This window comes from Haematobia irritans, chromosome 4, assembly GCF_050003625.1.
Source record: "Haematobia irritans isolate KBUSLIRL chromosome 4, ASM5000362v1, whole genome shotgun sequence".
NCBI classification, from domain to species: domain Eukaryota; kingdom Metazoa; phylum Arthropoda; class Insecta; order Diptera; family Muscidae; genus Haematobia; species Haematobia irritans.
The window spans coordinates 61901937-61925297 of NC_134400.1; the positions used below are offsets into that span (position 1 = coordinate 61901937).

Consider the following 23361-nt stretch of genomic DNA (forward strand, 5'->3'; position numbering starts at 1 on the left):
TTCTGCATGTCATTGATTTTTCGGTTTTGAGAGCTAATGGCAGGACTAAAACCTTGAACTTGTATGTTAGCGAACAGCATTAATGTGATGTACACTAAATATGTTGGGACTTAGTAGGCCAGTAGAGATTTGCATCTGTTTCAAATCTTTAGGATCTGCATAACTGCTGATCTAAAAAATCCCAACCATATTAGGTGCATATATATATCCAAGATTTTTATTTTGCTGATGTTGCTGGTTGTCCTTCATTTTCTTATTAACTGTGGTTAATTTTGATATTTTTTTGCGATCTGGAGTCACTCACGGGTGTCTATCGAAACACATTCTAAGTAGCCGCACTTGACTAATGAGCTGTATGTTCTAGACTGAATTCGACTTAAAATTAATAACAGATTTATCAATTCGTATCGATGCAATCGAACATTTATGGATCCTCAGTGAATGAGTGGTGGCGGTAACGTAGATATATGATACAATACAAAAAGGTCTACAAGTATGGTTGGTTTGGGACGACATTGAATAGTGCAATAGAAGCTGCGGTGTACTCGACTGTAACTGTGATTCAACCTTGCGTCTGTGATTACATCTATGTAGGTACGGGTGAATGAATTTCATATATGGTTATATAATATATCCAATGGGCTAAATACTTCTTCAACACCGAAAAAATATCATCAAAATATTTCTAAATAAGGAAATATTGCTTGAAGTTGAAAATGTAATCAATTAAAAATTTTAGCTTTTTAATCAAATTAAAAAAAACTTCTGTAAAACTAATAATTATCCTAATTAACATTCTAATTAAGTATTTTGTTCACAAATAATTTATATATACTATTAATTTATATATACTCAATTCCAAAGAAAAATCCGGAAAATTAAAAGGAAAATATTAAAAAATTAATTAAAAGTGCTGCAGAAATCAATTGAGTTTTTAAACAAGTATATTTTGATATATACACCCTCAAAAAAATCGCTTCTTTAACATATGTTCCAAACATATTTTGCAGGAAGCACATATATTATTGGATACTGCCGAAACATTAATATGTTTGTTTTATGTGAACATATCATATGTTTGGAAGCATTTTGAGCCCAAAAATATTATATGCTTGGAAGAATTTTTCCCAAAGACGATTGTGCTCATTGCCTAACATACTCGTAATTTTCACTTCCTCGAAATATTTTAGTTCTTGGCACCTTTTTCTGTAATACAAATAATGTTGAAGAAATTATTAAATTTTATAATTTTTTAAATTTTACCTTTCGCCTGGACGGAGAATCGAACCGAGGACTATACAGTTTGTAAGCCAACAAACTACCCACTGGACTACGTAGCTGTTATAGTCACCAGTAGATAATTATCGTAATAAGTTACACTTATATAGCATAGTTTGCAGCGCCCACGAGCCCATGCAAACATAACATTATTTAACAGAAACATACATTTGTTTGCCACGTGGACTCTCCCGTCAACTCTCCCGGTTTCCATCTCTATTTCTTTCTCTATACTCTCTCTGCCGCTTTGAATATAATATCACAACATATGTATGTTTAGTCGAAATTTGTAAATTTATATATGTTTGCATTCACACATATGATTTTTATGAAACATTCATGCCCCAAACATAATATATTCTAACATATTAACATAGATGTCCCAAACATTTAGTGTTAGTTTAGGAACATACCTTGTTTGCACTTAAATATATTGTGTTTTAAAATTGTGCCCGAAACACATTTTGTTTATATCGGAACATATGAAAAACATATTTTTCTAAGAGTGTAATTAATTCTGGGATTGATACTATCATTTTCCAGATCGAGGCAATTTTAATTAAAAAGAAAATTTGATCGATGAAACTCATTGATTGTATCATAGAAAGGAAATGTAAAATAGCGCAGCAAGTAAATGAATTGTTATTATTCAGCGATAGAATGAAAAGTATAGGTTTGTAACGTTGGTAACGCATATCACTAGATTTAGTACAATCATACCCGCTCATTGAAAGGATAATGGAACAGTTATTATTATTTCCAAAGGAATGACATTTGATTTACAAAGAAGAAATTTTTTTGTGGAAATTGCTCTTCGACTTTTATAAAGTTTGGCACAACAGTTTTTGCGTCATGGGCGAATGATTTACAATTTGAATTAATCGGAACGAATTTAGATAAAGCTGTTGTATATATTTAGTATGCACCGCTCTATTTGCATAAATTTGAAAATATTTGTCAAAATTGGATAAATTCGTTCGTAATTTGATGTTTCAATACGAGTATTTCCAGTGTGACTGTAGTCAAACACTATACATCATTCACTACAAAAAAGTTAAACAATTTCGAACGAATTCTTCAAATTTTTTATACCCTAAACCACGTAGTTGTCAGGGTATAATAGCTTTGATCTGCCAAAAAAATGTTCCTACCAGAAATATTGATTTTAGATCCCATAAAATACATACCGATCAACTCAGAATCACGTCCTGAGTCGATGTAGCGCTTGGTGTACGTCCGTCTGTCCATGTATTTGTTGTTCACATCAAGGCCGTATTCAGGGGGGGGATGAGGGGGATCAAACCCCCCCGAAATGAATGAATATTTTTATATAAATAAATATATATTTTTAGCTGCATTTAGCTATGGAAGATGTTGAAGAAAAGCTGGAGGTTTTATTTTGAAACACGCTTACCTATAAAACTTGCACAAATCATAGAATACTAGTTGAAAAGTCCGTCAAACGACGGCCGAAAAAACAAATTGTTTTTGTTCTCGCACCACAAATTTCATTTTTGGAAAATGTCTTTCTGCTTTTTATTTGTGTTTGTTGTTCTTTTTGTGAACATGACTCGCTTTGTTTAGCCATAGCAACAACAACGAAATAGCCAAACAAACATGTGTAAATGAAATGGCGCAAAACCTGCGAAAAGAACCTGCCTAATTCAGCGATGGAAGCACTTGGAGAGTGCAATAAAGAGATATTTCCAAACGTACATATTCTTTTAACAATTTTGGTCAATTTGCCAGTTACTCAGGGATGGAAAATACAATTTTTAAGAAAGTACAAAAAAGGTATTTTTTGAGCGGAAAGGTACTTTTTACAAAAATTTCACTGGAAAATTATTGTCAAGAGACTAAAATAAAATTTTAAAAAGAAAATAAAATTTTGACAAAATTTTCTATATAAATAAAATTTTGAAAACATTTTCTATATAAATAAAATTTTGCAAAAATTTTCTAAAGAAATAAAATTTTTCAAAAAAAATTCTGTAGAAAAAAAATGTTGCAAAATTTTTTCTATAGAAATAAAATTTTGCAAAAATTTCCTATAGAAATAAAATTTTTACAAAATTTTCAATTGAAATAAAATTTTGACAACATTTTCTACCGAAATAAAAAATCGATAATATAGAATCGCATTCTTTTTTCGACTAAAACATTCTTGAAGATCAATAAAATCCTGTTTTTGACTATGTCTTTTACAAAATCGAGATTTTCTTCCCACATGCACGCAAAGAAAAAAAAACGTTTGGAAAACGTGTACCGAAAACGTTTTTCTTTTGTTAGAGTTTTTTGAATTGCTTCGAAAATTTTAAACTTTTATCACCAAAAAAATTCGTTTGTTACAAAATTTTTATTTTTTCAATAAAAAAACTTATTTTTGAAACAACAACACGGTCCATTTCGTTTATATCAAACACTGTTCTTTTCTGACTTTGGGTCTTTAATAAGACACATTTTACAGTTCAAAATTTAATATACTACAATGTAATGTTGAACATTTTTTCGGAATCTTCCGAACATATCTGGAATATATAAAAAAACTTTGGCCGAAGCAGGGATCGAACCCACGACCCTTGGCATGCAAGTCGGACGTAGCAACCACTGCTCCACGGTGCCAAACTAAATATTTGTTTCTGTTAAATAAACTTTGTTTATTCGGTTCGTGGGCGCCGCAAGCTATGCTACATAAATATAACTTATATGGATATTTATCTATTGATGACCATAACAGGTACATAGCTCAGTGGTTAGTGTATTGGCTTACAAAGTGCATGGTCCGCGGTTCCGTACAGGCGAAAGGTAAAAAAATTTTAAAAATTTATAAAATCGTATAATTTCTTCTACATTGTTGGTATTACAGGAAAAGGTGTTAAGAACTAAAAAAACTCGTGGATGTGAGAAAGATGTGAGGGAAAATACAATTAGCAAGAAAACAATGTTTTTTTTTTGTTTTTGAGTTTGTCTTTATGAAATTGTTTTTACATCCTGGAAAAGAATAAACGTTTATCACAAAAAGTATATACTTTCCTTCCAAATACACTTCCTTACAGCGAAAAGCAAATGAGAAACGAACTTTGTTTGTCTAAAATTTCGTTTGGGAGGAAAGAATTATTTTTTTGCGTGTGAACATGTCTGTTTTGCCATATTTGTAAAAGACTATTAGCAAATAAGGTTGATAAAGACTTTCTCAAAATATTAAAATATTTTGTCAAAGATATTGTACCATAAATCTGATATCGACTCAAAAATGTCTACACAAAAGGTACTAAATCATTCGAGGGGGTACTACGGTACTGACCGGGGTGAAAAAGTATTGAAAAAAGTACTATAGTACTGCATTTTCCATCCCTGCAGTTACTACGTACTCATCCGAACTTTCATTTTCAACAATGAAGAGATTAAAGACGTATCTTAGAAATTCGACTAGCGAGAGTAGACTCAATGGATTGGCATTAATGTCGGTTCATCGCCGAATAAATGTGCCGACTGAAGAAGTCATTGATTTATTTGCTGCCCAAAAAGCCCGTCGGCTCAATTTAATATTGTAAAAATATTGTATACATACCTATGCATAAATAAAATTATCTACACATGAGATTATATGAATATTTTTTTTAAGTTGCCCTTCAAGTCTGCAAAATTTCGAAATCGGTTCAGATTTAGATATAGCTCCCATATATATGTATCGCTCGATTTTGCCAAATTCGCCCCTAATAGCCTTATTTTTGACCATAGAGGCTTTATTTATTCAACTGATCGTACTCAAATTTTGCACAAGGTAACCTTCTGTGGTATCAATCATACCTGCAAAACATTATACAAATTGTTTCAGATTTAGATATCGCTCCCTCTTATTTACTCATATTTATTAACCAATGATACTCAAATTTCAAATTTTGATGTACTAGCCGATGGTATTTAGACTTAGATGTAGCTCTTACATAATAATATTGTCCAATTTTGCAAATTTATTACCCACAACTAATTGAGCGATTTGCTCTTTTTATACCCTCCATCATAGGATAGGGGTATATTAACTTTGTCATTCTGTTTGTAACACATCGAAATATTGCTCTAAGACCCCAAAAAATATATATATATATTCTCGGTCGTGGTGAAATTCTGAGTCGATCTGAGCATGTCCGTCCGTCCGTCTGTTGAAATCACGCTAACTTCCGAACGAAACAAGTTATCGACTGGAAACTTGGCACAAGTAGTTGTTATTGATGTAGGTCGGATGGTATTGCAAATGGGCCATATCGGTCCACTTTAACGTATAGGCCCCATATAAACGGATCCCCAAATTTGGCTTGCAGACCCTCTAAGAGAAGCAAGTTTCACCCGATCCGGCTGAAATTTGGTACATGGTGTTAGTATATGGTATTAAATAACCATGCAAAATTTGGTCCACATCGGTCCATAATTATATATAGCCCCCATATAAACCGATCCCTAGATTTGGCTTGTGGAGCCTCTAAGAGAAGACCTTTCATCCGACCCGGCTGAAATTTGGCACATGGTATTAGCATATGGTCTCTAATAACCGTGCAAAAATTGGTCCACATCGGTCCATAATTATATATAGCCCCCATATAAACTGATCACCAGATTTGACCTCCGGAGCCTCTTGGAAGACCAAAATTCATCTGATTCAGTTGATATTTGGTACGTGGTGTTAATATATGGCCTCAAACACCCATGCACAAATTGGTCGAAATCGGTCCATAATTATATATAGCCCCCATATAAACCGATCCCCAGATTTGACCTCCGGAACCCCTTGGAAGAGCAAAATTCATACGATTCGGTTGAAATTTGGTACGTGATGTTAGTATATGGTGTCCAACAACCATGCAGGAATTGGTTCATATCATTCCATAATTATATATAACCCCCATATAAACCCATCTCCAGATTTGACCTCCGGTGCCTTTTGGAGAAGCAAAATTCATCCGATCTGGTTGAAATTTGGTACGTGGTGGTAGTATATGATATTTAACAACCATGCCAAAAGTGGTCAATATCAGTCCATAAGCAAATGTAGCCCCCATATAAACCGATCCCGAGATTTGGTTTTGGACCCACTTGGAGGAGCAAATTTCATCCGAGTCAGTTTAAATTTGGTACATTGTGCTAGTATATGGCCGTTAACAACCATGCCTAACTAGGTCCATATCAGTCTATAGTTATATATAGCCCTCAGATAAATCGATCCCCAATCACACAAAAATTAGTCCATATCAATAATTGTATATAGCCCCCATATAAGCGACCCCCATATTTCAATTCTGGCGCCCTACGTACCGTGCAAAAGTCCATATCGATTCGTAATTATTTGTAGACTTATCTACACATACCTTTTTTGTCTAATATATACTACTACACATTTTACAAAATGATTTAAGATACCACAACCCAGATAATTCGATTGTGGATGACACACTGAAAAAACAGTGAACCCACTAGGAAGAAAAGTTTCGGTTAATTTTAGAAAATTTTGAATATTTGTAGAAAATTTTAACTAAACAGTATTACAAACGTTAACATCACACCGATGTCATAAAAATAAGTAAACATTTTTCGACAAATTCAAGAAAATTTATTAGACATAACTAAGTTAAAGAAAATTTTGTAGTTTTAAGAGAAAACTTGGAGTTCAAAATTGCAAGAATGTCTTTAGTGATATACGAAGTTCATGATAGACGCATTTTTGGTAAAATTTACAAATTTAAAAAAATTCTGAACTATTTTGTGGAAGGTACGAATTTAGTTAATCATTATGCTTCATTTGAGTTTATTTTTGCCTCGGTTTAAGTTAATTTAACTAAGTAAACAAAACATTATTCGAGTAAAGAAAACTTTCTTCAAACATAATAATTCCATGAACTAAAATAAAGTTAAATTGGCTTTAGTGAAATAGAGAGTTCACTTTTTTTTTGAGTGCAGTCTTTCGTAGAAGTTTCTTCGCAGTCCATGGTGGAGGGTACATAACATTCGGCCTGGCCGAACTTACGGCCATATACACGCAAAGAAAAAAAACGTTTGGAAAACGTGTACCCAAAACGTTTTTCGTTTGTTAGAGTTTTTTGAATTGCTTCGAAAATTTTAAACTTTTATCACAAAAAAAAAATTGTTTGTTACAAAATTTTTATTTTTTCAATAAAAAAAGTTATTGTTGAAACAACAACACAGTCCATTTCGTTTATATCAAACACTGTTCTTTTCTGAATTTAGGCCTTTAATAAGACACATTTTACAGTTCAAAATTTAATATACTACAATGTAATATTGAACATTTTTTTCGGAATCTTCGGAACATGTCTGGAATATATGTTAAAAAAAAACTTTGGTCGAAGCAGGGATCGAACCCACGACCCTTGGCATGCAAGTCGGACGTAGCAAGCACTGCTCCACGGTGCCAAACTAAATGTTTGTTTCTGTTAAATAAACTTTGTTTATTCGGTTCGTGGGCGCCGCAAGCTATGCTATATAAATATAACTTATATGGATATTTATCTATTGATGACCATAACAGGTACATAGCTCAGTGGTTAGTGTGTTGGCTTACAAAGTGCATGGTCCGCGGTTCGATTCTCCGTCCAGGCGAAAGGTAAAAAAAAAATTTTAAAATTTTTAAAATCGTATAATTTCTTCTACATTGTTGGTATTACAGGAAAAGGTGTTAAGAACTAAAAAACCTCGTGGATGTGAGAAAGATGTGAGGGAAAATGCAATTAGCAAGAAAACAATAGTTTTTTTTGTTTTTTTGAGTTTGTCTTTATGAAATTGTTTTTACATCCTGGAAAAGAATAAACGTTTATCACAAAAAGTATATACTTTTCTTCCAAATACACTTCCTTACAGCGAAAAGCAAATGAGAAACGAACTTTGTTTGTCTAAAATTTCGTTTGGGAGGAAAGAATTATTTTTTTGCGTGTATAACATATACTTGTTTATTATTGGACTCAACATTAGTGGCATACTAACTGCACAGAAAAATGTGTCTTGTAAATTTAACGATCATTTTAACTTCCATATAGTTCAAAAAATATATACAATGGAAACCACCAATAATAGTTGCCAAATCTATGGAAAATGGACAACAATTCAATGGACATAACAATTTACGACATATATACTTCAGATGCATAGAAAACCTGGCCACAGTATTAAAAATATATGAATTAAATAATATAGAAATTAATGAGTTTAGTCTTACTAACTAAGAATAATACTCTAACTACATCCAATGTGTGAATAAATATATTTCCATTATTGTATATTATTAGCAATTGTTTTGTGCGATATAATAATAAGTTTTTGAAATAAAGTACTGGTGCTTATAGAAATTTTAACTTTATTGTACGAAAAAAAATTTAAATGTAGTAAGGCTCATTGTACCTTTGATTCCTTAATTTCTCTAATTTGTTGAAAATTATACTGACAAACAGTTTATTAGAAACCACATTTATATTATGGGTTTCCCATAGAATTTGTTAAGTTTTCCGAATAGCAGGAATATTTTTAATGACTGTGAGTAACTTTATCCCATAGAGTAGTAAAAATAAACTAAAATAATATGCAATGTGTGAACCAATTTGTAAGAAAATCATGTACTTAACTAGACGAAAAAATCTTTGGCGCCAAATCATGGTCAATCTTACGGTACGGTCACACTGGGCAAATATTTGACAGAAATCGAAAAAGAATTTGTCGCCACAGCCAAACCAGCAAACGTTTTTAACTCATATTGGATATATTCCATCACGATAGGAGTATTTTGCAAAAACGGTATTCAGATATTCCGTAAGTGCTCCTGGAAAAATGTTTGACACTCATTCTGGGAAAATATTTGCCTAGTGTGACCATAGCCTTACTATGGGTAAGTTTAGTTCTCGTAAATAATAGTTCACTTTTTTCGGTGTCTGTAGGTGCAAAACCAACTCTAGTTCCTAATATCAAACATTTCTGCTCAGATTGTGACAATCTGTGCAGAAATGTTCAGATTGTTACAATGTTCATTCTTAAATATGGAAATGCGGTTCATCTCCAAAACCTATACCAATGCTACCCCACAAATGCTTATGTTTACTAATTCAGTAGGCGTGGTTTAGGGTATGATATAGTCGGCCCGTCCGACTTTCTACTTTACTTACTTGCTTAATTTTAGTTTTAACTCTGAATAACATAATGCTTTTTTTCTCAGAAAACCCACCCCCCCGATAAGCCTATTCCAATATCATATGGAGATCGCTTTATACCCCGCCGATTTTTACTCTCAGCGTGCGAAAAAAATTTAAAGTTCTCAACAGCCCAACCCATTCGCGATTTCTTAAAACTGGTAGGATATACTTACTATACATCTACAATTTACATTTATTTGGTCAATTTTGTTTAGTGTTCTAAAGAAAACTATTGGAGAGAAAACACATTTATCCCCATGATCAACACAATAGCCGAAATGAAGAATGGACGGATTTACAGTTTAGTTGATCCCGTTGTGAAATCCACAGGTTTTTTGGCATGTACACAATATCGAAATCGTCGATCTCAAATTGGCTTGGATTGGCCTTGCAAGCCTCGTTCGAGACCTTGTGCATATTCGGATTTAACATTTGATTTGCCGGATTATGATTCATCATTTGGTATGTCGTGAATAATCAAAACTAGCCTAAGCAAAATTTAATGTAATTTAGTGTATGGGAACACTTATAGAAAAACGTCGTGAATGGTCATGCTTCGTTATATTATTATCATATTATCTTCAAAATTGAACCAACGAAGCTTTCCGTCTAAACAATGCAGATTTCATTACTACGAATCCATTAAGAAACAAATGACGATGTTTCGTTATTGAATTGACATTTGTTCATTATACGAGTATTCATGAATTTATGCTTTCTTCTTTTCTGTTTGTAAAACCTTAATACTTTATATTTTTTCCAGTTTGACTACGAGTATTTAAAAACAAAAAACATATAAAGCATTAAGGAATTTAATTTATTATATTGAAGACTTTAGTTGTATTTATAAAGCACATATGTTGATATAGAGAGCAGAGAACGGCTGCGATCTACCGCAACCGACCAGTGTATTTAGTAAACACCAATATTTGCAATCTTAAAACACCAATTGGTAAAATGAATTTCAACCAAAGACAATACACGTAGGAAGATGGGAAATTGGCTACTGAGCACATCAAACCATTTACGGTGTTAGGTCCATACTTTCCGTTTATCGAACCAAACGCGTATACGACAAGTATTGACATAGCATTAAAATGCAAATAAAAAGAAATTAAATGCACGAAATAAATTTCCATAAAGGGGAAATGTAATTTTTTTGTTGTTGCCTAAAATTTAACATTGTTCCGTTAAGAAAATTAAGTTTTTCAAGAAAATTAAGTTTTCGGACTCGGCTATAAAAAGGAGGTCCCCTGTCATTGAGCTTAATATGGAATCGGGTAGCAATCAGTGATAAGAGAGAAGTTCACCAATGTGGTATCACAATGGACTGAATAGTTTAAGTGAGCCTGATACATCGGGCTGCCACCTAACCTAACCTAACCATCGGCATTTTGACGATTTTTTACTCAAAAAATAGCAAATGCCGATTTTTGCCCCAAAAATGACGAAATTAGCTGCGTTCAAAAATTAGAGCCAGCAAAAGAGAGAGAAAACATTTGACAGTTGTCAGATAGAAAAATTGCAATTTTTTGCTAGAGATTTCATAAATGTTGGAGCTATACCACATTTTACACCCACACTATTAGTATCATGGTTGCCACTCGTGCCAAAAATACTCCACCAAAATTTGAAGAAAATTTTACCAAATAAAAAAAATATTTTTAAGTTGTTGATCAAATTTTTATGGTTAATATATAAAAAATTTGTTTTATTAGGAAGAAATGTTTTATATTGAATTGATTGAAAATTGTATTTCTATAAACGTTTTCAAAATTTTATTTTTATATTTCTATAGAAAAGTTTGTAAAAACTTTAGTACTATAGAAGATTTTGTCAAAATTTTAGTTTTACAGAAAATTTTAAAATCTATAGAACCTTTTTGGCAATTTTTGTCTATAGTAAATTCTTGCAAAATTTTATTTCTAAAGAAGATTTTGTTCAAATTTTATTTCAATAGATAATTGTACCTCTTAAATAGAGAGACCATAAGTGTTTTATGGTCAAATTGTGGAAAATGTTTAAATAAAAATCTTACTGAATTAGTAACTATATATTAAAACAATAATTTATTTTTATTTTTTGAATTGCATAGCATTGCATAATTTTTTTATATTAGTTTTATACAAAACCGAATTCATTGTGCTTTTGTTGCTGAAATGCATAGTTGGATATGTTAATTTTCTGTTCTTTATATGAAATAAATACTTTTGTTTTTAACCAAAAAATTAGTTTAGATTGAATATTATTTACATTGCATATTTTTGACGATTTTTAAAATGGAAGTGACGATTATGACGATTTTTTCGGAAAAAAGTGAAGATTTTTCTTGAAATTTTATTGGCAGCCCTGATCTCAGCAGTTTGATATTCTCTTCTTTGGTACTCTCTCAATTCTCTTAAGCTAATGCCAACTGCAGTGTTGCCAACTCCCCAAGGCCAAAAAGCACCAAAAAATATAATATTAATTCTAACATACCACCTTCCACCACAAAATCGAAAATTAAATGCTCTACTAAAAAACAAAAAAAAACCTTCCGAAGATGTATTATAGAACTTTTGTGAATTGAATTTCAAGAAGTTAAGGTGGGTATTAAGATCGAGTTTAGCCGCTAAAATTGTCATTTTTTCACAATTACTTTTCTTTAATAATAAATCATTTTAAGGAATACAAACTTTGTGAAAATTTGCTTTTGGCTATTCCCCATCAAGTTATAATAAACTTTGCAGCAAATATGCATTATTTTATGCCCATTTTTAGTGATATAGTTTTCACTTTAAGCCTAGTACTAAGATCACGTTTTCGCACGAAAAACTGTTATACTCCATATAAAAAACGTTAGTGCGGAATAAATGCGAAATCTTTGTTTTGCGCATTTTAAACACATATTTAAACAACCCTGGACTTTTCGCACGAAAAAATAGGCAGGCATATTATTTCGCATAAATAAATTAACATCCCTGCGTTTGAGACCCTATTTACGGAGATAGATGAAGATATTCGTTTTTCGCAGAAACGAACTTAGTACTAAGCATTAGCGGCAAAACTCAAACTTAGTACCATTATGAACCGCTATTCAAGTATACACCTTGATCAGTTTTAATGCTTTCGTCCAATTCATTTTGATCAGTGATGTTTTTCAACTTTCAAAATATTACTATATGGAAGGAGTCTATTGCTTATTTCAGTTGTGCGTGCTTTTGTGGATTTAATTCAAACGTTTTTAATGACATCTTTACCAAATTCAAAAATTCGACACTTATCGCTCGACTTTCCTACAGAATACCCTAAATAACAATATTAATTAAAAAATAACCACTACCAACTTCATAACAATCAAATTTTATATTTGGCAATAATTTTGATTAGACTTTCAAGAGCCGAAGATCTTGAAAGTCTAATCAAAATGTTTGTATCAATTAAACTTAATACTGTTCAAAATAAAAAAAAGCACCAAAAGCACTAAATGAAAATGCCAGAAAGCACCAAGTTGGTGTTTTTTTTTTTAAAGGCACCAAAAAGACAATTTGGTGCTTTTTAGAAATCAAAAAGCACCAAATTGGCAACACTGGCCAACTGATGGTAGTTGTTTTTGTTGAGTGCAATCACACTGTGTATATAAACTAAAGGTCTGTACAAGCATATTTGCATTTACATAATACAAAATGTTCTAAAACATGAATAGAACTTTCAAAACATAGCTATAAGCAAAGATTATAGATTGTAGCAAGATGGGAAATTAGCTACTGTGGAGATCGAACTATTTACCAGATTAGTTTAATACTCGAACCAAACTCATATACGACAAGTATTGACATATCATTAAAATGCAAATAAAAATAAATTAAGTGCACGAAATAAAATTCCATAAATGGGAAAATGTTTGTTGTTACCAAAAATTTAACATTGTTTCATTAAGAAAATTAAGTTTTCATTTAAAAAATAAAAATGAAAAACAAATAAAAAAATTACAAACATGTATGGAACTAACATGGTAAATGCAATATTTGGTATGACGCAAGCCAATGTCCTATCTTCCTCAAATCTATAATCTTTGGTTTTGAAAGTTTTGTTCGAAACCAAGCGTAAATGCTGCAAGCATTGTAGAACCTATGCGCATGTTCTAAAGTGCTTGCATCCAAAGACAATAGACGTAGGAAGATGGGAAATTGGCTACTGAACACATCAAACCATTTACGGTGTTAGGCCCATACTTTTCGTTTATCAAACCAAACGCGTATACGACCAGTATTGACATTGGCATTAAATGCAAATAAAAAGAAATTAAGTGCAGGAAATAAATTTCCATAAAGGGGAAAATGTAATTTTTTGTCAATGCAGCATTTTGTGTGACGCATGCCAATTTCCCATCTTCCTACGTGTATTGTTTAAATTTTAGGTTTACAATTTCAAGTCATACCGCTGTCGAATGAGGGTTTTGTTAGGTTTGTTCGGCGAAACGCTGATGTTCTACATGTTCTATAAAACTCCAAGCCATTTGAAATCGCTTTCAAGCATATTTGTGCAGACCTTTACTGTGTAGTTAAAATAAACAACATCTTTCAGAGGACATTTTTTGAAGTACTTCTAAAGATGTGCCAATAGAACAACTTCCTAATTGTTTGCCGGGTAACTTGTAAAATTTCGACAATCAATGGGATACTCACAAGTTGACGAAATAACCTAATAAACAAATTCTTAAAAAAAAACACTTTTTTCATACAAATCACCAAAATATTACCTAAAACAGCAAAATGAATTATTATTATATTTCATAAATTTTGGTAGAATTTTCTTCAAATTTTTGTAGAATGTGTGGCAACCTTGGTTGGGAGCCATTTTAATAAATTTAGGACATTACGAGATGTCTGGGTACTCCACAAGGACTACAGACAGCCCTACGAGTAAGCATGCTGTGGTTTTGGAAGCAACCTTGCCTCCAACCTCTCGAAATCCTCAATGGATCTTTTTGATCCATGTAAATAACCGCAATATACATATTATTTGTAATATGTAATATAATACCAAGCGTGATAAAAAATCATGAGATTATCGGGAATGTGATTTGATGAGTATTTATTATCGACACCATTTCATTCCTATTATTATATTTATCTACCCAGAAAATAACGTCGCCAAAAAAGTAATGAAAATGTTCAATGCATTTTACACGGGCTTGTCCTAGGCAAGAAGGCATTCTCTTCAGGTGTTAAATCACTTCGCTATTTCGGATTTCATTTGAAAAAACAAGGAAAAATTTTAGATTGAAATATTTTTCTACACATTTTTGAATTTAATCGCTAAAAAAAGTGCGAAGTAAGAAAAAAGGTACGGCTCTTCATTGCAAAATGAAACATAATGTCCTTCCTTTAAAATAACTTAATAAAGAAAAGTAGCCGTGAAAAGATTCGATTTTCATCCGTAAAATACGTCTTTCAATATTGAATCCTTGGATGGACATGGTATGAACATAGTCCATGAGATTTGTTAAGCCTTTCTCAGTTTTTACTTATTTTTTTGGACCGAGTTAAGTTTGACAAAATCGATTTTTAGGTTTGACGTCGCGGCCTTTTACTTTTTAATGTGATATATGGGAGCCACCGTCGTGCAATGGTTAGCATGCCCGCCTTGCATACACAGGGTCGTGGGTTTGAACCCAGTTTCGACAAAACACCAAAAAGTTTTTCAGCAGTGAATTACCCCACTTCAGTAATGCTGGTGACATTTCTGAGTGTTTCAAAGCTTCTCTAAGTGGTTTCACTGCAATGTGGAACGCCGTTTGAACTCGGCTATAAAAAGGAGGTCCCTTGTCATTGAGCTTAACATAGAATGGGGCAGCACTCAGTGATAAGAGAGAAGTTCACCACTGTGGTATCACAATGGACTGAAGTGAGCCTGAAATATCAGGCTGCCACTATACCTAACCTAATGTGATATATTGGCGTAAATATCAGAAGATTGACAATAAAATCGAACGAGGACTGCTGAGCGAGAACCATGCGATATTTCGGGTAATAAATAGTGGGATACACAACAATACTCTGAATTAATAGTGTACAGATGAGTCGAGGGTGTTGAAACTCACTTTCAAGTAAAATTAGGACAAAGGAGGTAACTTGTCATTGGGCTAAAAATAGAATCGGGCAGCACTCATTGATAAGTTCACCACCTGTGTATCACAATGGAATGAGTAGTCCAAGTGAGTCTAAAATAACACAAAACCTTACCTACGTAAAATAGCTATTAGATGAATTAATCGAAATTTTGTTACAAAGTATTTTCCATGGCAAATGTAGAAATTTCTTTTAATCAAAAAATTTATTTTTGTTTACCCGTAGAACAGAATTTAGTAGATTGGTCCTCGGAAGGTCAAATCGCTTTGTCATTTGGCCACGATATTATCATATGGCAAAGTAAAGTTGATATTACCATGGCATTTAATATCAAATGTCCAAGATCTTTGGCGTACAGTCCATCCGGATCTTTTCTCGCTATTGGATGCAAATCAGTTGGTTATCCTAGTAGGTATACATCCCCATAAACTCCAGTTGGTTTGTATTTGCATACGTATTTTTCGCAAATTAATTCGTTGTATATACAAGACATCTATTCGTTCGAACAACCAAAACCAAAGTAGTATGCTCAACGTCTTGTTTTTAGATTTTTGTAGACCTGGCATCGAAATGTTGGAGTATATATGTTCATGATCGTGCTGGAATGAGTCGATCTAGCGACGTTCGTCCGTCTATTGAAACCACGATAACTTCCGAACGAAGCAAGATATCGGGTTGCAACTTCACACAAGTAGTTATTATTGATGTAAGTCGGATGGTATTGCAAATGGTAGATATCGGACCCAGATTTGATTTTTGAGCCACTTCAATGCTACAATACACATTTTGAGACACCTTGTTATCGAGAACTGTTACCACAACATAAGTAACGGAACATTTTTATACCCTGCGCCACACTGTGGAACAGGGTATTATAAGTTAGTGCATATGTTTGTAACACCCAGAAGGAGACGAGATAGACACATGGTGTCTTTGGCAATAATGCTCAGGGTGGGTCCCTTAGTCGATATAACCATGTCCGCCTGTCCGTCTGTCCGTCCGTCCGTCCGTCTGTCTGTGAACACATTTTTGTGATCAAGGTCTAGGTCGCAATTTAAGTCCAATCGCCTTCAAATTTGGCACAAGTTCCTGTTTTGGGTCAGAATAGAATCCTATTGATTTTGGAAGAAATCGGTTCAGATTTAGATATAGCTCCCATATATATCTTTCGCCCGATATGGACTTATATGGTCCCAGAAGCCAGATTTTTGGCCGAATTTATTTGAAATTTTGCACTAGGAGTACAATTAGTAGTACAGTTAAGTGTGCAAAATTTGATTGAAATCGGTTCAGATTTAGATATAGCTCCCATATATATCTTTCGCCCGATATGGACTAATATGGTTCTAATAGCCAGAGTTTTGGACCAATTTGGTTGAAATTTTGCACAGGGAGTAGATTTAGCATTGTAGCTACAAATTTGATTGAAATCGGTTCAGATTTATATATAGCTCCCATATATAGCTTTCGCCCGATTTACACTCATATGACCACAGAGGCCAATTTTTTAAACCGATTTAGTTGAAATTTTGCACAGGGAGTAGAATTAACATTGTAGCTATGCGTGCCCAATTTGGTTGAAATCGGTTCAGATTTAGATATAGCTCCAATATATATGTTTTTCTGATTTCGACAAAAATGGTCAATATCCAACATTTTCCTTGAAAAATCGCCACTGCATAGTCGAAAAGTTGTAAAAATGGCTCTAATTTTCCTAAACTCGTAATACATATATATCGAGCGATAAATCATAAATAAACTTTTGCGAAGTTTCCTTAAAATTGCTTCAGATTTAAATGTTTCCCATATTTTTTTACTAACATTGTGTTCCACCCTAGTGCATTAGCCGACTTAAATTTTGAGTCTATAGATTTTGTGGAGTTCCATCAAATTCTGTCCAGACCGAGTGATATTTCAATGTATGTATTTGGGACACACCTTTATATATAGCACCCAACACATTTGACGGATGTGATATGGTATCGAAAATTTAGATCTATAAAGTGGTGCAGGGTATAATATAGTCGGCCCCGCCCGACTTTAGACTTTCCTTACTTGTTTTGAATAATTTCCCCCATTGTAAGACAATCGTGTACTAAGCACTAATGATTACTCTGATGTAATATTTTCGTACCAAAGTACAAAAACATATGATGAATGGATTTCAAAAAAGTGGACCCACCATGAAAGAAAATGTAGATTTATTTTCACTAAAATGAATTACAATTTATTTTGACTAAAATTAATTACCTAAAATGAATCTACCAAATAATAGACATTCTATTGTCCATTGGAATTGGGAAAAAGAAGTTCAATGCATAAAAAGCTTATACTGGCACCAAACAGCACAAGTTAATGACCGAAAATATTGAAATTTCCAGAGGTGGTAGGCAAGGTTGCGTACTGTCCTCTCTATTATTTAATGTATACGCTGAACGCATACTCCAAAAGTCAGAGACTTTTGCCGATATCATAAACAATATTTGATGAAATATGTACTAAATAATAATATTGTTATTTTTATTTTGTTATTAATATTTTGGTCGCCAACATTCGAAAATCGAATAGGCAAACAAAGAAGAAAGATTGCCGACATGATACAAAAAATTTTATGAGTTTAGTTAAATCGTTGAAAAAGTTTATTTAATTTGGAAGAAATGGAGTTTATTAACTAATTTGTAGCAAAACTAATAATATTACCTAATTGGTGCATACAGATTTAAATTTTGAATCGAAGAGTAAGCTGATTTGTTTACCAATCATACGCTAAAAAAACAGTGAACCCACTAGGAAGAAAAATTTTGGTTAATTTGAAAGAATTTAAATTATTTTTAGAAAATTTCAACTAAACATTATTAAAAACGCTGGTATCACGCCGATACCACAAAAATAAGTAAAGGTTTTTCGACAAATTCAATAAAATTTATTTGACATATTTATTTTTTACTTGTTAAAGAAAAATTTTTAGTTTGAAGGAAAAAATTGGAGTTGCAAGAATGTCTTTAGAAGTTCAAGATGGACCATTTGTAGTAAAGTTTACAAATTTAAAGAAATAATGAACTATTTTGTGTGCAATACGAATCTAGTAAATCTTTGTACTTCATTTGTGTGTTATTTTTCCCGTTATTTAGTTAATTTAACTAACGTACGCAAACAATTATTAGAGTAAAGGAAACTTTCTTCAAACATAATAATCCCATGAACTGAAATAAACTTAAATTGGCTATACACTCAAAAAAAAGTTTACTTGGTTCCAAAGATTTTGACCTTCCTTTAAGGACTTTGGTATTGATTCCGAGCCAAAGATGCGGTTTCTTTAAAATAAGGAATTTTTTTTGCTACCTATCATGTCTAGGATCTATAAAAATAAAATTAGGATACAGATCTCATTTATCGAATTTTAATTCTATTTTTCCGGTATATTAATAAAGCTGTTCACGTACAAACAAATGCCAGCTTAAAAATCCAAATTATGACGGATACTTCGAAGTAAAAAATATTTTCTTAATTACAAAACAACATTAAACCAAAGATGCTAAATCCTTAAAATAAGTCTTAGCCTATATTTGAATCGTTTTTATCATAAATCTAAAGATTCAATATTTCAGTTAATTTAAGGGCGATTTTTTTAAATCAAAAATGTGTTTCTTTACTTTAAGGAAAATTTCCCTTAGTTTAAAGACATGCAACTTTAACGAGAGGACGCAAATTTTCAAAATGTGTGTCCTAAATTTAATGAAAAAAAATTGGAAACAAAGATTATAAACTTGATTTTAATTAAAATATCATTATTTTAAAGAAATTTGTACTTAATAGTGTGTAAATTGCGCATCCTAAAATTGAGGTTGCGTAATCTTTAATATCACGTAAATATTTGTTTCAGTGTAGGGAAATAGAGGGTTCGCTTTTTTTTAATTCTACCTGTACATGAAACGCCGGCTGAGTTGTGATAGCCGCCCACCTCTGGGGTTGTGCAATGTGTATTGGTGAAAAATTAGCAGATTTCGAAAAACGGCTCGTACACTGAAAAAAATATTGTTATGAGGTCGAAGATTTCATGTCTTTTGCTTAGCATAGAGGACGCATTTCTCTAATATAAAGTTTTTTTTCCTTGTCCAAAAGTCGATAAACTTTTCAATGAAGCCGTATTATGCTTATAATTAAGTGATTTCACTTAAAAATGGGTATCATAACATGAAAGAAAAAATGTTTGGGCTAAGGTCAACTTGACTTTAATAATTCAGAAAAATTCTTTAAATTTAATGAAATTGTCCTTAATTTTGTTGTCTTTTTGCATCTTGAGTACAAAGCGAAAAATCGTTCAAATATAGGACATGTTTTCAACACTTTATTTTAAAGACGTTATTTACTTGAAACATAGCATAATTTCTACTGGAATTTGGAAAATAAATAAAATAAATTTGGAAAATAAAGTTGTCGTTAACTAGTTTTTAATGGCCTTTAATAGCATATGACGAAAAAAGGCTGAAAAAGCGAAAATTTTAAATTTGCTTCCTAGAAGCAAGTACACAAAACCCAAACTTAAAAGAGAATTGTGTCTTAAGAGTATCCTTACTTGTATTTTCCGCTTCTTTGGCTCGGAATCAATACCAAAATGTTTAAAGTAAAGACAAAATCTTTGGAACCGGACAAGCTTTTTTTCATTGTAGTACGGTTTAAGTGAGTCTGCATCAAATCGGGCTGCCACTTTAACCTAGGTAATAGATGCTGAATTTTCTTCAAACAATCTACCGTATATGCAAATACAAATCCTCTGGGTGGGATTTATGGATAGAATGTATCGAAAGTATTGTAGTATATCCTTACAGCTCTTGAACTTTGGGATGTTTCCTGTACTGATGATTTTTGCGTGGCCAATGGAAAGATATTCCAAATGCTGTATGGTGACATTCTTTGTATTGAGTGGACTTTATCGGAAAAACAAATCGTATGTGGTACGCAACACGGTACCATGTACGTCTTATCCATTCCAGAATTAAATACGTTAAAGAAAATTCGAAAACACCAACTCCCCATAACAATTATGCGGTTCTCACCAACAATGCGCTACTTGGCGACCGGAGATTCTGAAGGCAATATAGTCATTTATGACTGGAGTGTATGCAAGGCGTATTTTTATGTAAAGTCGAGGCGAAAATTAAGCGTAGTGTTTGATTGGCATCCTTGGACTGGTGTGGATTTGGCAATTTGTAAGTAATGTGAGATATTTTATTTTTAACTTTCGAATTTACAATTTATATCTTCCAGCTGAAGATGTACCTGCTTCGATTGTAATACTCCATGTACCGAGTAAGAAAATTGTTGCATACTATCAACAGAATGGAAACGAATTCTCCATAAACTCAATATCGTTTAGCAAAATAACGGGAGAATTGTTGGTCAGTACGTCAATTCGAGGTAATTGAATGTTGCACAAAGTTGTTGCATAAAAGTCAAAATTATGCTAAAATTAATTTATTTCTATTGCAAACAATTTATTTTGTTTAAGATTGTTTTTATATAAAATTTTATGTCAGTCTCAAAAGTGTAAGATTTAACAACGGCGTTGTTAATATGCTAATGTTTTGGCGCCAATGACATTTTCTTTACACTAAAAAAATATTAGCATACAGAAAAAAAGCGACCCTTCTTTAAGTTAAAATGAACTTATTGTGAAGAAAGTTGAACTTCGTATAGCGCCAAAGGCATTTTTATTTGTTTGAACGATGTGATTTTCGTAGAAATTAGATAGAATGCATTCCATATATTAGTTAACATTTTCCTATATTTATGTACCACTATACTACAGAATGAAAAAATTTAACTGAATTGAATTCATATATGGAATGATTTTATTGAACTTTTTTCATTCATTTGGACAAATCTTACATAGTTGTGGTAAACCTTTTACTTCAAATTTAGAACTGCTTACCTTCGTTTTTTACCTTCCTAAACCAATTTTTTCACAAAAGGTTAGCATCACTGAGTATTACCTGTTAATTGAAGATTTCAAAAATGAAGTCGAATGAAGGGGTTGTTATTCTGCTGGCGTTGTCTTTTTTATAAACGAATTTTCAAAAAAACTAACATTGTTCTCACTAATTTAAAATAACAAATATTTTATATATTTTATTTGTTTTTTTTTATTATTTTACTATATTATTTTTTAACAATCTCTCCGTATACCATAACAACGCGATTCCAACTAAAAAACAACCCACGCGCAAACACATCGATGACAGGTATCGATTACAGGTAGATAAAAGAAATGTAGGAAATTTTCCTATATTCTAACAAGTGTGTTTCCTTAAGTTTTGAAAGGATTGAATACTTCTTAGTACGAATGAACTAAAATATTTTTCTATGCCAAGTGTTATTCGTATGTATGATAAGCTTTCTATAATAAAGGAAGTCAGAATTATCATTTTACAAGAAATCTTACTAAATTTGAGGAAACTTGGTTTTAGTTCGGTTTTTGTTTATTTTTACGAATGCTTTGTTATCAGTGAATAAAATTTTCTTTTTCTGTAGTAAATTCTTATACCCAGCGAAGAAAACAGTATTAGTAAAATGCCATGCCTTATTCTAGTTAATGAACTATTCCTAACTACTTTCAGTTTAAGATTTTTTTTACTGAAACAAGTAAATTTTATTATTTGACACAAAAATTTAACTGAATGGAAATAACATGGCTAAACTAAATTGATGAACATTTTTTCCTATAGTTTCGACACTTTTTTCTGGGTGTAAGGACTCAAATCGATAGTGTATTGGTAGTTAGCCAACCCCGTAGGGTACAAAATTAATAGAGAACGGTACAGGCGGTACGCAAAGCATGAAAGGTCCTTATGGTATTATGCCAATATTATAACATATTCAGTGTACTAAAACGCACTTAAATAAATATGAATTTAGTAGGTTAGGTTAGGTTAGGTTAGGTTAAAGTGGCAGCCCTATTAAATTTCAGGCTCACTTAGACTATTCAGTCCATTGTGATACCACATTTAACTAAAAGTACCTATTATTATGATTGAATTTAGTAACTTGATTATTATTGAATTTAGTAACTTCCTTAAAATTTCATTTCATGTTTCATTTTGACTTAACAATTATAAACTATTGGGAGTAATTTCAATTGCCGAACAATGCCCATTTTTTTATATTTCTTCCAACTTACCACGAACTTCTTGGCTTAAAAGTCCATTGAAAACCACAAAATTCGATTTCCTCAAAAATGTTGATGTTACAAAGTTGTAATTATAATTGGTTGCACCTTAAAAGTTTTATGGAAGCTTTGCCTTTTCGATAATCCACCATCAGTTTTCATCGGTCAGCTTCTTAATGTTTCCAAGAATGTAATTTTTACTTACCAATTATTATAAAATCTTTTGAGTAATTTCAGTAAGTTATCAAACATTTTCCACATTTTTATATATCTTCCATCTTCGTTGCATTTAAGGATAGTACTTTATCCAAGTTTTCTCCAATCATTTTCAACACATTTGCTAAAATTACGATTTTGAAGTAATTCACAAACAATTTGAAAATGTATTGAAGATGAGCCATTTTAAGTCTAGTTAAATTTTTGTTGAAAATGATGTTCAACCTCAAACTAAAAACGGTAATCTTGTGTTTATTGGGAGGTATACGAGGGCAGTTCGGAAACTTCTTAGCCTAGCGCAAAAAGCGCGGCATAAACAGAAAAAAGTTAAGTGTTTTGGAAACTTCCATCTCTGTTATGAACACATGTTAAATTTTGTTTCGATCTGGCAACTCCTTCA

General features: G+C 32.2%; 1 protein-coding gene across 2 annotated transcripts in view; it reads left to right on the plus strand.

The window, feature by feature from the left end:
- The window catches only part of cort (Cdc20/fizzy protein cortex), a 195807-nt gene that overhangs the window by 392 nt on the left and 172054 nt on the right, over positions 1-23361 (plus strand). The window contains exons 2-6 of one of the 2 annotated variants that reach the window (XM_075304424.1): positions 9491-9625; positions 9683-9929; positions 15806-15988; positions 20410-20790; positions 20849-20998. In XM_075304424.1, coding sequence (XP_075160539.1) covers positions 9491-9625; positions 9683-9929; positions 15806-15988; positions 20410-20790; positions 20849-20998 — 1096 coding nt within the window. The remainder of the gene's footprint in view (positions 1-9490; positions 9626-9682; positions 9930-15805; positions 15989-20409; positions 20791-20848; positions 20999-23361) is intronic. The other variant, XM_075304425.1, reaches the window with a different exon arrangement.